Source organism: Mustela putorius, unplaced genomic scaffold, assembly GCF_011764305.1.
Source record: "Mustela putorius furo isolate JIRA1106 unplaced genomic scaffold, ASM1176430v1.1 tig00000281_pilon_pilon_pilon, whole genome shotgun sequence".
In the NCBI taxonomy this organism is placed as follows: domain Eukaryota; kingdom Metazoa; phylum Chordata; class Mammalia; order Carnivora; family Mustelidae; genus Mustela; species Mustela putorius.
Window position 1 is genome coordinate 22,158,300 of NW_025421343.1, and position 15,924 is coordinate 22,174,223.

The 15,924-nt window shown below is 37.5% G+C and overlaps 1 protein-coding gene across 8 annotated transcripts in view; it reads left to right on the plus strand.

Moving 5' to 3' along the window:
• MAP4K3 (mitogen-activated protein kinase kinase kinase kinase 3) overlaps positions 1-13,358 on the plus strand; it is a 196,629-nt gene extending 183,271 nt beyond the window's left edge. For 7 of the 8 annotated variants that reach the window (XM_045079190.1, XM_045079192.1, XM_045079194.1 and 4 more), the window contains 6 exons: positions 1,096-1,267; positions 4,202-4,270; positions 4,358-4,450; positions 7,643-7,713; positions 10,933-10,988; positions 11,631-13,358. In XM_045079190.1, the coding sequence (XP_044935125.1) occupies positions 1,096-1,267; positions 4,202-4,270; positions 4,358-4,450; positions 7,643-7,713; positions 10,933-10,988; positions 11,631-11,718 (549 nt within the window). In that variant the 3' untranslated portion in view covers positions 11,719-13,358. Of the gene's footprint in view, positions 1-1,095; positions 1,268-4,201; positions 4,271-4,357; positions 4,451-7,617; positions 7,714-10,932; positions 10,989-11,630 lie in introns of those variants that run through there. The other variant, XM_045079196.1, reaches the window with a different exon arrangement.
• Positions 13,359-15,924: the final 2,566 nt, after the last annotated feature.

Here is a 15,924-nt window from a genome sequence, read left to right on the forward strand (position 1 = left end):
TTAAGGGCAAAGGCCATGTGGTTGGGCCTGGCCATGCACAGGTGACCAATGAGATTGTAACACAGAGAAAGCTGCCAGTCCTTCTAGGTCACACATAAGTGACCAGTTGAGTTACAATTTACCCTATAGTAGATATTTGAGCTAGCCTATCACCTTGGTCAGAATTGGCACCCATACTCCTTGGTAGCTAGGGAGACCATATGCGCCCCCACTGATTGGATACCTCCACCGGCCTGACCCACCCTTGTATTTGGGCTTTGTTACCCGGGACTGGTTTCCAGGACTTTTTTTTAAGTAAGTTCCCTGAAGGGGGAAGGATGGAGCTGCTCTGGCTAAATAGGCCCTTACAGTGAGCATTCGTCTGCTCCTCTCCTGGTAACACTTGTTATTGTCAGTCATTTCATTTTAGTCATTCGGGTGGATAGTGTCTCTTGTAGTTTAATTTCCTGATCACTGATGATGTTAATGGTCTCCATCTATTTTTCTAAACTTACAAAATATGAACTTTAGTCCTCTCGTAGCAATATAAAATAATTAAAAATAATTTCGAAGCTATGCAAAATTAAAATTGTTTACATTGTTTACATTGTAACAATTTGTGAATAGTCACTTGAGCTATAAGGCTAAATTTCTCTTATTTGTGGTTTTTTTCTGTCCACTTACAAGAGGAATGTTGCTTGCTAATTAGCATTTCAATGCTCTTACTCATGTTTGCTTGGTTGGATAAGAAGATGGAGAATAACAGGCACATCGAAGTGGATGACAGGAGGCTCTGCCACAAAGGGGTGGGACAGTGCTAGGCCAGTCACCAAATTTCTGGGTCTCTGTTTCCACCTCTGAAAAGTGAGGGTTGAACAGATGATTTCTAAGTTCCGTTCCAGCCCTAATGTCCCCAAATTATGTGATTTTTGACTTAAAAAAGATTTACGGTGCTAATTTTTCTGCATATCCAAAGTTTCTGTGACAAGAAGCAATCTTTTTAGGAGAGAGTTATGTTCTATATTTTCATAGAGCTAAAAATTCTTAATGGTGTTCTCATGAAATTACTTGATTTTTATTTTCCTTTGTTTAAGATACTTTCATTTCTCTCTCCAGCACATAGATTTTCCCATACCGTGTCCACTTAGAATGTTTGAGATGCTGGTAGTCCCGGAGCAGGAGTACCCTTTAGTCTGTGTTGGTGTCAGTAGGGGGAGAGACTTCAACCAAGTGGTTCGATTTGAAACAGTCAATCCAAACTCTACCTCTTCGTGGTTTACAGAATCAGGTTTGTGATTTTTACTGAATTACTAAGGCCAATATATTTGATTTTATAAGTAATAAATTTATCATATCTCTTATTAGGCAAAAACAGTGCATAAAAATCCAATCTAGGATAACTTATTAAACTGGAAAAAGAGAAGATGGCTTGCTTTAAAATAGTGAATTTGTTTGAAGCATTTGAAACATCAGGTGTTCCCCCAACCTGAGTGTGCTTCGGAATCACCCAGAGGCTTGCTGGCCCCCACTGCCAGAGCCCTTCATTCCCTAGCTCTGGAGTGGGGCCCATGGATTTTCATTTCTATGTGTTCCCAGGTAGCACTGATGGTGTTGATACAGCAGCCACACTTTGAGAACTACACATAGACACATATGTCCAGGCCTAGAAATGTTGATTGAAATAAAAGGAAAAACTGCATTGAGTATAGTTTATTTTCCATTATACTCCTCTGTAATTGATACACGGGTACTGTGTAATAACGTTAATAAATGTTTATTGATTTGTAACTAGGATATAAATTATAACTAAACAGCGATTTCTGAAATATTAGAGGGTATTTGAAAATAATTCTTTTATATAAGTTGTTTCCTTAAATTTTGATCTGTGTTGTCCAGTTCCATAGTAGATCTTTCCTTCATAGTATCTTAGGAAATAATTCCAATTAATGAGCTTTTTACAGAAATTTGTTGATAGTTGATCAACCTTCAATTTTGTTGTTGTAGTCAGTACATTAATAAAACCTGTGTTTCATGGTAAATAAATCTTGATTGAACTTTTACACTTTAAAAAAAAGTGACCTGAACAATCTTTTTTTCTTATGTTTAAAGCTCTGTGTTTATTACGGAGCTCTTTTTGATGTTTTTCCCTTAAAAATAACATTGTACAATGTTTTGCTATAAAATAGTGGCTGTTTTAGAAGGCACTTTTTATATATTTAGAGAATTGGGGGGAGGAGCAAGGGGCAAGAGGGCCGGGGGAAGTTAGGGAAAATCTTAACTGGGCGCTGTGTGCAGTGCAGAGCCTGACACAGGGCTCAATCTCATGACCTGAGATCATGGCCTGAGCCAAAATCAAGAGTCACACTTAACTGACCGAGCCACCTAGGTGCCCCTAAAAGGCAGTTTTTAAAGGTTTTGCAGAGGCCTTTTGTCAGAATCTTTGAATTCTTAGGGAAATATTAAGAAGCCAGTTTGGCAATAAATACTGATTTTTCAGGAGTTTTTTGGAAGCCTGAGTGTTCACAGAAGGAAAGAAACTAAGTGTTGAGGCTTTTTTGGCAGTGAAAAAAAATGACAAACATTCACAAAAACCTAGAAACAATTACACAACTTACTGAAGCCCAGGACAGTTGAAAGACCTTTCCTTTAAGGATACATTGTTGAAGGGAAACATGGTTGGCCCCTGGCAACATACGTGGCTTCTGTAGCTCCCCCAAATTGTACTGCATTCTCCCTTAGACACCCATTTTCCCTCTCAGACAGCGGGTGCACTCCTGCTTTCCTGATCTCTTCTTCCCTATTTAACAGGAAGGCATTGTTGGGGGACTGGTACTTAAGTGTTAGTGAGTTTCAGTTAATGAATTTTTCCTGAGCATCTTAATTTTAAATCCTTTTCTACTAATTGTTAAATGAAGGGTGTAATCTCTGTGCAAAAGAATTTTGTACAGCTGTGGGTACCTTCCTTCTTTGGAACTTTTTATTTCATTCTCTTAACGTAAGGAAACCCCTTTATTAGAGGTTAAAAATGATAAGTATAACTCATCTCTGGTTTTGAGATGAGGCAATAAAAATTGAGAGAGAAAGTATAGTTAGACTTCAGAATCATATGAAATTCGAAGCCAGGGGTTTCCTAAACTCTGCTGCAGTTAGAATCTACCTTTGGAAGCTTTTAAAACTTTCTGATGCCTCAAGTCATACACACCTCCAATTAAATAGCAAAATCTAGAGGTGGCAGGTAGGCATCGGTACTTTTTATTAAAGATCTCTAGATAATTCCAGTGTTTGGTAACTAAGTGATAAAAGCAGTTAGTAAAAATTTATTATACTGACTTTCTCCCTGGTAATACTACACTGGCTTCCTGAACTGAAGTGGATTATATATATATGTTCAGACTGTCAATTTTCACAATGTGTATAAGAGCTACAACAATCGGATTTGCAGGAGGCCTATTCCATGTTCTTTCAGCCCTGGTTGGTTACAGAAGTACCAGGTCTAAAACACATTTGAATGTCTGAAATACAGCAGTCCTTGCTGGGATGGCCTAAGACTAAACACTATGGGAAATAGAAAATGGTAGACTATAGATTATCAGACTCCTTCTGCAAGGCCAGAAACAAAGGCCTATGGCTCAGCAATTTCAGTTTTGATGTTCATATGAAGTTTGGGATATCCTACTTTTCACTTCATGGCAAATCACTTAAATATTCTCAGTTTGTAAGAACTTGGATAAATCATTATAATAATAATGCCTCTTTGCATTTTGGTAATACTTCACACTTCTCAAAATACTTCAGTTTTAATTCATTTGTACTTGAAATAATTTAATTCTCATTCATTCACTCAATAAGTATTGCACGTGGTACTAGGCACTTCCATATAGTGATGTGCAAATCCTAGTTCCTGGCCTTCTGAGCGTAAAAGCAAAAATCATTCATAACCATAATGTGGAAGATTAGACTCCTGATTTCACATAGTAATGGAAATAATGACATCACCGGTAGGAAGGACAACAGTTAAAACGGTCAGCCCTCCACCAAGTGCTCACTTCGTTTAGCACCGCATTGGAGTTTAGACCCGAGCAGATTTCTCAACCGCTGCACATGTATAACTAAAAATTTAAATCCATTTCCAATTCAGTGATACTCAGAATTCTTGTTTTTACATCTCTGTGCTTTCAGTGTTACTTTATGTATAAGTTCATTGAGTTTGTTTGTGTTACAGATAGCCCACAGACAAGCGTTACTCATGTTACCCAGCTGGAGAGAGATACCATTCTTGTATGCTTGGACTGTAAGTTTTTATTTATGAGCATCTTATTTTAATATGTATTTTTAAGCTTAGTTTCTGAGTGACTCTTCCCCCTTCCACCTTCTTTAGGTTGTATAAAAATAGTAAATCTTCAAGGAAGATTAAAATCTAGCAGAAAATTATCATCTGAACTCACCTTTGATTTCCAGATTGAGTCAATAGGTAAGTGAAAGTTTTGTATTTCTTGTCTGATTACAGCAAGAGCTGCTTAAAGTAACTTACCTGATAATTATCTGAAATTATAGAAAGATATTACTAAGGACACATGTTTTTTAAAATACAGGATATAATGAATATGAGGTCAGTGGCAGTCTTCACTTTATACATTCTGTGAAATAGTTTAATAACTGATATAATCTATAGTTAATGGTACCCACCTTAGAGATTTGACATTTCTTTCTTTCTTTCTTTCTTTTTTTAAAGATTTTATTTACTTATTTGACAGACAGATCACAAGTAGGCAGAGAGGCAAGCAGAGCGAGGAAGGGAAGCAGGCTCCCCGCTGAGTAGAGAGGCTGATGCAGGGCTCAATTTCAGGACCCTGAGATCATGACCTGAGCCAAAGACGGAGGCTTTAACCCACTGAGCCACCCAGGTGCCCTGAGATCTGACATTTCAAAAGAAATAAATAAATCTTATTTTTCATAACACAATTATGAATTCCCATTTCCTCCCTATAAGTACTTTAAAATTTAGGACTTACAGTACTCTCTTGTATTTTTGCTATTGTATCTGCTGATGAGAGCATTTTAGGCATCTCCATAAGGAGATCATGGAATCTCTCTGGCATTCTCACATTTTGTTTGACTAAAGTATTTTCTAAAAAAGGATTTCATACAGAATCAGTATTCTAAAATGATTAGATTCCAGAAGAATTAGGTTAAGAATAATCATATATTTGATCGTGCTGAGAAAATGAATGAGAGCTAATTCAGTATTTAACTGGACACAGTTTTTTTGATCTTCATTATCAGGGAAAGATACTTGCACCTATATACGTTGGTTGAGGGTAGGGCCAAGGGCAGATAGTTCATTTGTTTTAATCCTGGATCTGTTTTTACTCTCTCCACCAATTAGAATGTCTCTCTGCCAGCAAGCAAATGCTGATGGTAATAATGAGGGAAATCTCTTCAAGATGTTAGAAAGGAATCCATGCTTAAAAACACATAGCCAGGGCCAAAAAGCAAGACAAAGAACAGAAACTCTAAGCAGTATGCAGGCCTGAAGCCAACAGACATGCTGGGCTCCTGATGATAAAGAAGACTAAAAGTATCCCACAGGATATGGGAACCAGATTCCTTGCTTTAAGTGCCTAGTAACCAAGACTCTCCCCACTAAGGCCTAATGGCTTTATAGGAGATTTTTATCTGCCCTTGAAAAAAAGAGAGGTTCCCTATCCTGTACGGACTATTTCAGATTATTGAACAAATTAGTGTTTAACACTGATACTAAAATCAAGCAAGATGAGTACAGAAAACAAAATTATCCAGTCTCATGAAAACAGATTTTGAAAAAATATAAACGAAGTACTAGCAGTTAGAATTCCACATCATCAAATAATAGACTTTATCTCAGGAAAGCAAGGATGGTTCATTCAGCATCAGAAAATTTGTTTATGTAATATAGCACATTACATTTCAGAAAAAGGTCACATAATTTTTCAGTAAATACACAACACAGAAAGAATCCAAGTTATTCATGATTTAAGAAAAAAACCCCAGCTTCTTAGAAAATTAGAAATAGAAGGAAATCTTCTTCATCTAGCAAAGGTTATTAAAAAATATACATACTTCAGTGGTCAAACTCTCCCATTAAAGTCAAGAACAAGATAAGAATACCTGCTGTTCTCACATTTCAACATCATCTTATAAGAAAAGACAAGATAAGAAAAGGAAACTAAGAGAATTAGAAAAAAGTAAAAGATCCTTTTTTGCCAAAAGTACAATTATCTACATAGAAAGTATAGCTCTCTAAGTAAACTACTGAACCAATAGGAGAATTTGGAGTTGCTGGATGTGACTAATACAAATGAATAGCTTTTTAGTGTGCCAGAAATTAAGAAATTTTTGATAGGAAAAAAGATCTCATTGACAATGGCAATAAAATATGTGGAAATAAATGTAATCCAAACATGTTTAAAACCATTATCTAGGAAATTCTAAATTATTGTTTAAAAACATAAAAGAACAAATGAAGAACCATACCGTGTCCATGGGTAGACGGACTACGAGAAAGGTTTCAGTTCTTTATAAGTTAAACCACACAGATGTTCTGTGCCACTTGATAAACTTATCTGAAAATTTAATGGAAGAACTAAATGCCAAGAATAATAAAATAAATAGTAAAATAAGTAAATAAAAATAAATAAATACTTCAGTACTCCTCAGTATTGAAACTTTGGCAAAGCCATAATGATTAAGACAGTGTGAGATCAACACAGAGTTAAGTAAATAGAGCAGTGGCACTAGAAGAGAAGGCTCAGAAATGCGCCTACACGTAAACGGAAATTCACAGTGTGATGTGTCAGTGGAAAACGGTAGACTTTCAGCAAATGATGCTGGTACAATTGGTTATCTGCAGGAAACAAAATTGAATGTTTTCCTCACTGGATACGCACAACAATGTGTGTTTAAATATGTAAATATTAAAAACAAAACTAATATTTTTATTAAGTACATATGCCTGTCTCCCGTTCATTCTTTTTCTAGAATTAGAAAATTTTGCACCTGTATTCAAAAAGAGGCACAGAGTGTTTATTATAGATGGTAATAACAAAAAACTAGAAACAACTTAAATGTTCATCAGATCACATGTATGAAAGTTGGAAACATTTAGTATAAAGTTTGATATTGTGTAGTAGTAATAAAAACAGGCATGAGAATGACAGACCCTAAATTTATAATAGTAGTTACGTCAGGGAGGAAGGAAGGACTGGAATGGGATTACAGGGGGTTGTAAATGGATGCCAGCTGTATTTGGTTTTATTTAAAACAAAAGGCAAATATGGTAAAATGTTAAGATTTGATAGTTATGTGGTGGATACATAGGTTTCTGTGCTATTTTCATATTGTTAAAATACCTTATTTCAAATATTTTCCATTTTATCAAAATAAAAATTTTAATGAACAAAACAATATTTTTGAAGAACTTTCTTTTTTCTTGCCTAAAAGATGAATAAAGCCTGTCTGGTATATGTATGTTTTAAATTTCAAAAGTAAAGATGCCATGTAAATATGGAATAGCTGACATTAGTTATTAAATGAAGTATTACTATGCAAGATAGAGGGACAAAATGATGCTTATTGGTTGAACTTTTGTACTATTAACAGTAACTGAGCTGTTCTTGCCTGCTAGTTTGCCTACAAGACAGTGTGCTAGCTTTCTGGAAACACGGAATGCAAGGTAGAAGTTTTAGATCTAATGAGGTAAGTAATCTTTTAAATACTGTGTATATTAGGGTTGCCTGGTTGCTTAGTTGGTTAAGCCTTTGACTTCCGCTCAGGTCGTGATCTCAGGGTCCTGGGATCGAGCCCCACTTCCTGCTCCCTGCTCAGCAGGGAGTCTGCTTTTCCCTCTGCCCATCCACCTGCTGCAGCTCATGGTCTCTCTGTCTCTTTCTCAAATAAATAAATTAAAAACATCACTTAGAACAACAGCATAGATGCTGATTCTTTTTGTTTTGAGGCACCTTTCTACTTTGTATTTCAGAAATAATGACCAGAGTGGGCTTATAGGTAAAGGATTGCACATTACTTTTCAGCCACTATGTCTCCTGTTTCTCTTAGCCTGATTCACTTGACATTTGTAAGATTCTTTCCCCCCACCCCTTTTAATAATAGACACCTTGGTAAAGACATGCCAATTGTATATTCTGATTGGTTTAAGATTTTATTTATTTATTCATTCATTCATCATTTTTTTTTTTTTTTTAATTTTAGAAAAAGAAAGCATGAGAAGGAGAGGGACAAAAGGAGAGACAATCCCCAGCAGACTCTGAGTTGAGTGCAAAACCCAACACAGGGCTTGATCTCATGACCCTGAGATCATGACTTGAGCTGAAACCAAGAGTCAGGTTCTGACTGAGCCACCCAGGCACCCTGCCCCGTTTCTTCCTACCTTAATTTAACTTCAGGAACAGTTTAACTCCCAGCTCCCAAGTCCTAGGACATATTCAGTTCTGCTCAGCATTTCCACCAGAAAGTGCTGAGCTTACAAAATGTGAGCAAGATGTGGTACTTTCCCCCAGGAATATCATAGGCAAGTGAAATCATCAGAAATCCTCCCTGGACCCCCAAAACCAATCCTCACTTGAGCAGGAAAGGGAAAGGAGAACCTTAAGTGCCTCAAGCAAAAAGTAGCTCATTTGTGTCCTAACCTGTCATTCTAAGCTCAGAGTATTTCTTCTAAGCACATGGACATTTTAATAGCAGAGTGACCATGAGCATGAGTTCCAGAGTTGAAACACTGGGTTCAGGTCTCCACCCTGCTGTTTTGTAACCGTAGCCATGGCATATCACTTAACTTCTCTTTGCCTTTACTTCCTATTTATGAATTGAGGATAACAAAATGGTACTTACTTCATTAGTTATTAAGATTAATTGAAAGAAAGTATATAATGTGCTTGGCATAATGCCCGGCTTACAGTAGGTATTCAGGAAAAGAGGGGCACATTGGTGGCCAGTCAGTAGAGCATGCATGTGACTTTGACCATAGGGTTGTAAGTTGGGTTGTAGAGACTACTTAAAAATAAAATCTTTGAAGAAAAGAAACTTCGTAGCTAATAGGTTTCTAGTAGTTATTCCCACAAGAGGGCTTCTCAGGAATATGTTTTAAAATCACCTGGGGGAATTGAGCAGGGAGATAAAAACAGTCTAATAAACACTAGGCAGAGAAAGAAAGACACCGTAGGCAGGATACCAGAAAGCAGTTTAAGAAAAAGAAGTCCAAAAAAGCACCTGCACTGAGGGGCTTTTTCTTTTCTTCTCTTTTTTTAAAGATTGTAATTATTTAAGGGATACAGAAAGAGCACAAGCAGGTGAAGGGACAGAGAGAGAGGAAGCAGGCTCCCCGCTGAGCAGAGAGTCCGATGTGGGGCTCGATCCCAGGACCCTGAGATCAAGACCTGAGCCGAAGGCAGATGCTTACCCCACTGAGTCACCCAGGAGTCCCTGAGGGGCTTTTTCAAACTGTGCTGGCAGCCCTTACTAAATATTGCTTCTCCAAAAGTGTTGTGTCCTTCTAATAGGCAAACCCCAAAACACATGGAAGATCAGTCATGGTGACCCACTATTATTGTAGTGAGCATGTTGGATTCTTCAGGTGTGCTGGGTTCCGAAACAGGTTGAGAATCACTGGTGTTTCCAGAATAACTAATTGTGGAGATACTAATAGAATACTTTTAGTTTGGAAAGCAAATTGTTTTTTCAGCCTAAAAAACTGTGGGGAGGGGCACTTGGGTGGCTCAGTGGTTTAAGCCTCTGCCTTCGGCTCGGGTCATGATCTCAGGGTTCTGGGATCGAGCCCCGCATCAGGCTCTCTGCTCAGCGGGGAGCCTGCTTCCCCCTCTCTCTCTGCCTGCCTTCTCCCTACTTGTGATCTCTATCAAATAAATAAATAAAAATCTTAAAAAAAAAAAAAATCTGTGGGGAGAAGTTTCTGCCATTATAATTTGGAATGTTTTGCACTCAGTGAGCAACAAATCATGGGTTTTTCTTTCTCCCGTAGACTTCTCTTTAACTCCCCAACTGGTAGTGGGTCACACTGAGGACTTCTTAAAGGATATCTGCCAACAGCAAATACTATTTCAGGAGACTGGGGGAGATACAGGAAAGAAAAGTCATCTGTTGAGCTCTGCCTTTGCTAGGCATTGTACCCACTGCTACTTTTTTTTTTTTTTTTTTTTTTTTTTTTTAAAGATTTTATTTATTTATTTGACAGAGATCACAAGTAGGCAGAGAGGCAGGCAGAGAGAGAGGAGGAAGCAGGCTCCCTGCTGAGCAGAGAGCCCGATGTGGGGCTCGATCCCAGGACCCTGGGATCATGATCTGAGCTGAAGGCAGAAGCTCCAACCCACTGAGCCACCCGGGCGCCCCCCCACTGCTACTTCTGAGAGCTCTGCACAACAGTAGTGCAGAGCAGAGCTTTTCTCTCCTGTTTCACAAAAGACAGAACCATTTTCAGCAAATTACTACTTGGCCCAGTGTCCTAGCAGCTTAAGTGGGAGAACCGGGATTCAAATTCCAGTCTCGAGTTTGTCCCATCATACTACAGTGCAGCCTTTGAAGTAAAAGGACCAGATCTAAGTGGCTTGCTGCTGCAGTGGCTTTGCTGTCAGCATTAACAGGACCGACAACGATTTCTGATAAATGGACTGCATGCTTGCTTTTCCATTTTTCCCTTTTAGTAAATAATTTAGTAAATAATTTTCCTACTCTCCTCTTTTTGATTAATTCAAAATTAGGCACCTTTTTCCTAGACTAGCAAACTGATGTGTCTGTGTGCTGACTTAACAGACTAACAGTCATGCAGGGATCTCTTTTCATCTTAGGAATTATGTTTCTTTTCTATAGAGTTATAAATTAAATGCCCATATAAAATTTTGTGCCTTCAATTCCAGAAATTAAGTTTATATTTTAATTGAACAGGTAACACAAGAGATTTCAGATAACACAAGAATTTTCAGACTGCTTGGATCTGACAGGTATGGAAAGAGGTGGTATTAAACACATAGTACTAAATGTGTTTTATAAATCCAGCATGAATCTGATTTCTTTTTCAAGGGAATTGAAATTTCTACAGTAATATGTTCAACGTTGTATTTTTCACACTAAAGAATTAACTAGTCAGGAAGTTATAAAGCCTTTGAGACTGCCTGATCTAAGTAACAGGAATATATAGATCTGCCGGTACTTATTTTGCACTAAATGTGCTGTCTAAAGTATGATTTACAGCACAAGAAAGAGGAAATACCATATGCTAACAAATAAAGCTTTTTGGTTCTAGTGCCAAATAGAATTTTTGGGTTCTATTCTGATATACTTTATGATTCTTGAACAACAGGTTGCTCTGTACTTCGTGAGAATTAAGTTCCCCCAAATTATTCCAAATACAGGTTTTCCGCACCTCTGGCTCTTCGAGCAACACTGGCTGAGCCGTGGGAGGTGGTGGGCAGCAAAAGTACTTCCTGGAGCTGCAACTGGTTCTTTAGTCATAGTGATTTGCAAGTCATTTTCTACCCACAAATCGAACGGCATTTATAGAGGCATAAAATGAAGAAGCAATGGAAAACGTTTCTGCTTACATTAGTTTTCAAGAATAACTTTTGTATGTTTGTCCCCTTTAGGGTCGTGGTTTTGGAAAGTAGGCCAACTGATAATCCCACAGCAAACAGCAACTTGTACATCCTGGCGGGCCACGAGAACAGTTACTGAGGACGGCTGTGCTTCGACAGCTACTGTTAGAAAAAAGCAAGCATGACTGCACCGTCGTCGTCAAGTGCTTGAGGCTGTACAAAGCCTCCGTCACCGGGCTTCGGTCACTTGTAATTTATTGTGGCATGAAACAAGATGGGAAGAAGTTTTGTTTTAAGTGGTATGGATAGATTTAACGTATTGAACCACACAAGTGCTTAATTCATTGTTATGTAATCTTTGTACATACAGGCAGTATTTTTCTGTGAAACTTCATATTGCTGAAGACATACACTAAGAATTTATGTAGATAATGTACTTTTATGAGATGTACAAGTAAGTGTCTTATCTGTACAGATGTAAATGTTGATGAAAATGCAATTGGGGTTAATATTTTAAGAACTCTTAGTATATTCTTAGGTGTGGCTGTATTATAAAATGGGATGCTGGCAATGAAACCGTACATTTAACACTATTGTATTTTTATTATATGTAATTTAGTAATATGAATACAAATCTTGTAACTTTCAAAATTGTAATGGAGGCTATAATCATTTTATAATCTTGTTTTTAATTTTAATGCAAGTACACTGGTGTTTATATTTGCACAAAGTATTGATATGTGATGTATTAAGTCACAAAAGTAAGCTGTGACACTGTCAATATGCATTTGGCTCCACAACACCTTTTTTAAATGTATTTGGGTGGTTTTCTGTGTGAAACAACCCAATTAACCACCTGTTGTAGTAACTGGTCTTTTTATATTTAAGCAGAATCCTGTAAGATTGTTTGTCTGTGCTTAAAAAACACACCTTCAAAAAAATTTTGAATCACAGAGTAGCGGTACCATGATATAACACTGCAGTTGTCTGAATTACAGTTGCACAAAGGATAAATGAGCATTATTAAAGAGCCCACACTAAACATTTCATAGAATCACATTGAAAAACTATCACATTCCATAGAGGGGAGTGGTTCAAATTTCTAGTGAAATTTTTTACTTTGGTTGGCCTTATTTTATGACCATTTTCATATTTCTTTTGACTTAGAGTATTAAAACATGGCCAAAATAATTTAGTTACTACCTCATATAAACAATATAATGGTTACTACACATCGCAGGAACTTAGTTTTGGTTCAAAGTCATTTTTGATTGCTTTTTTCCAATGGAATATGTATATACCAAGTTTTAGCAAAATGCACACTTTGGCTCTTTTTTGCTATATGTTCTTTATATTTTAATGTGGGTATATACACTAGGAACAAACTAAATTGTGATTTATGGTCTTCATTTATTTTAATTGATAATGCTTTTAAATATGTTTCTGATTGTACATAGTGTAAAATAAACATGTTTTTTAACATGCGGTTGTACAGTAGCTTGTCATCTGGCTTAATCTCTGTATAGAGTAAAACTAAAATTTATTAAAAAAAAAAATTTTTTAATTATTCTACATACCCATCCTGGTCCCTCAGATCATATTTTTATTTGATCTGTCATCTCAGTTTCATAAAGGGGTATCTTTTACAGACTCTTAAACTTTCTGATCAGGAAAATCAGTGAAACATTCGTAGTCTTAATGGAGCAGGTGTTGGCAAACATACCTCAGCCTAATCCTGCTCACTGCCTGTTTTTGTAAATAAAGTTTTATTGGAACACCACACAACATACTCATTTATGTGTTGTCTGTGGCTGTGTTTGCGCTATAGTGACAGAGGTGAGTGGTTGCAAGAAAGTCGTATGGCTTATAGAGCCTTAAATATTTACCATCTGACCCTATATAGAAAAAGTTTGCCAACTCCTGGGTCACAGAAAGGAACAGGAGAGTGTTGGGGAATGTAGTTCTAGAGACTGAAGAAAGGAACAATTAGGTGAGAAGAACTGGATGGTGGATCATGAGGCACCATTTCTCCCTCTGCTAGTGCACTACCCTTCTCTGTGACTTACGTAGTTTATTGACTCTGCAACAGTTTACTAATCTAAAAACATGACTTCGAAATCAGGTGTTGTCATAGCAGTTGTGTATATATATGGCTTTTCCCCAGTAAATACATTGTCACTGATCTTAGCATTAATGATTAACAACTGTTTAAAAAACACATTTTGCCAATATAACATTATCATTGACTTATTGAAAAACAGAGACTCATAGAAAAGATTTTCAAGACATCAGGATTCTGTTCTTGGCATTTGTTGACCAGGTTGTTGGTCCTTTTTCTCGGCCACTGTTTTTTCTAATTTCCAAGTCCTGTAAATTATATAAAGGGTCACACCTCAAAATATTTAACAATTTAACTGTCAAACACTTGGAATTATTCCCGGAAAATATACAAGTGGTTCATGTGTTACTCATGGGCTTTTTAAAAACATAGACCCCTGTAATCAATCTTTGGGGGCCAAGCCCAATAACCTGTTATTTTTATAAATTCATGCAGATTATTCTGATGTGCAGTCCCTATATGGGAAACTGGTGGACCTGAATTTAAATCCGTTTTCTGAGGGTGGTCCAAGGATCATACGCCTCAGAATAATCTTTGATGACTCTTAAAAATGCAAATTTTATAGCTCCACCTAGTGACTTTTGATTAAGGATCCTTATTCGCTCAAAAGGAAAAGAGCTACTCACCTAAATGTTAGAGACAATATACTTCATTGAAGTTCAACCTGTCTTATTAGCTAGTTTCTTAGTAGTGTTGAAAAGAATGAGATCAGTTTCTGGACCTGCTGGCTGTCATTCAGGTTATGCTGATTTCAGGAGAAATAGCGAAAGAAAGGACGGATAGATAGTAGTTTTTACCATTACTAGAAGAAAGTTGAAAATGTGTGCTATACAAAATAATGAGTAAACACTAAGAGTATTGCTCGAGGGAATATAGTAAGTGCCCCGTGCATATATCTGTGCTAGGTGTGACGATTCTACATGCTTTACACAGATTGTCTAACAGAAGTCCCAGAACAGCCCAGTGGGGTAGGTATTGTATTGTTAATGCCACTTTACAAGTAAAGAAACAGAGGCACAGAAAACTTGAATAACTTGCCAGAGAATATAACTAATAAGTAGTAGAGCTATAACTTGAACCCAGGCCACTTCATTCAAATTGTATACATACCCGTAAGGTACTATAGTAAAGTATGGATTACACAGAACACAAGCAGTATATCCCCTGCCCTGTAATATACATGAAGCATTTTTTTCTCCCAGAAATTAGATTTATTTTCTCCAGGAGTTGGATTTCAAATGCTGATTTTCACAGTTTCTTGCAACAAGAGAAATTAACTTACTATCTTAATTTTGTGACTTCACCAGAAAGCATTTTCTTTATTCAAAGTGTTTTGTATTAGAATAAAAACGATTTGCATAAAATTACAGCTAAAGCTTATTCAGTAAGTGTAATCAAAACTTATTGCAAAGACTTTTTACTTTTGTGAGCTAGTTGTTTAACCAACTTATATATTGCAGTGTACCCAGGCACCTCACTGGCACTGGAAAAAAGATGGAAAAGGCATCATTTCCAGTATTCAAGAAGCCTATTTGGATGAAAAAAAAAAAAATAAAGGTACAAAAGACTGCACATAATTATACTTTGGGGGGAAAAGAAAGCCTTTGTTTGGAAGGTTACCTATGAACCGTGTTGTTAACAGATGAAGAGTTTAACGAGCGCGGGACAAAAGGGTAGCAAGCTGTAGGCTAGACTAGGGTTCCAGGACCTTAAGGATAAACGCAGCTGAGCTGTTTAGCGAGCCAGGAGCACAGCAAACGGCACAAAGCTAGAAAACAGGGTGGCGCCTGACTGGAGAGCTTCCCAACGAGAAAAGGAGCTCCAGTCCAGAGTTTTCGGAACTGCAGCGATCGGACACACGCCCGTGGGAACAGGCCGCTGGGTTTGTGCCTAGGTGATCCCTTGTATCCCTCCTGAGAATATTCTCTATAGCATGATGAGGGCAGAAACGAAGAGGCGGGAGTTCATGTCGATTTGAGTTTATTTGGGAGGATGCTTGGTCTTGAAAGAGAACGGAGACAAAGGTGGTTTCTGGTTTTCTTTCCAAAGCACTTGGAAGCAAACGGAAAAACAGGATGAGGAGGACAGCCACCTGAAGGGAGAGGGGGAAGTGTGCCCACCCTGAGCCCCGCGCGGTGGGGAGCGCGTTACTGACGCCGAGCAAGGATGTATGTGCACGTCAACATCCAGTATTTTTAAGTTCACATTTGGGAACGAGAGGGTAAG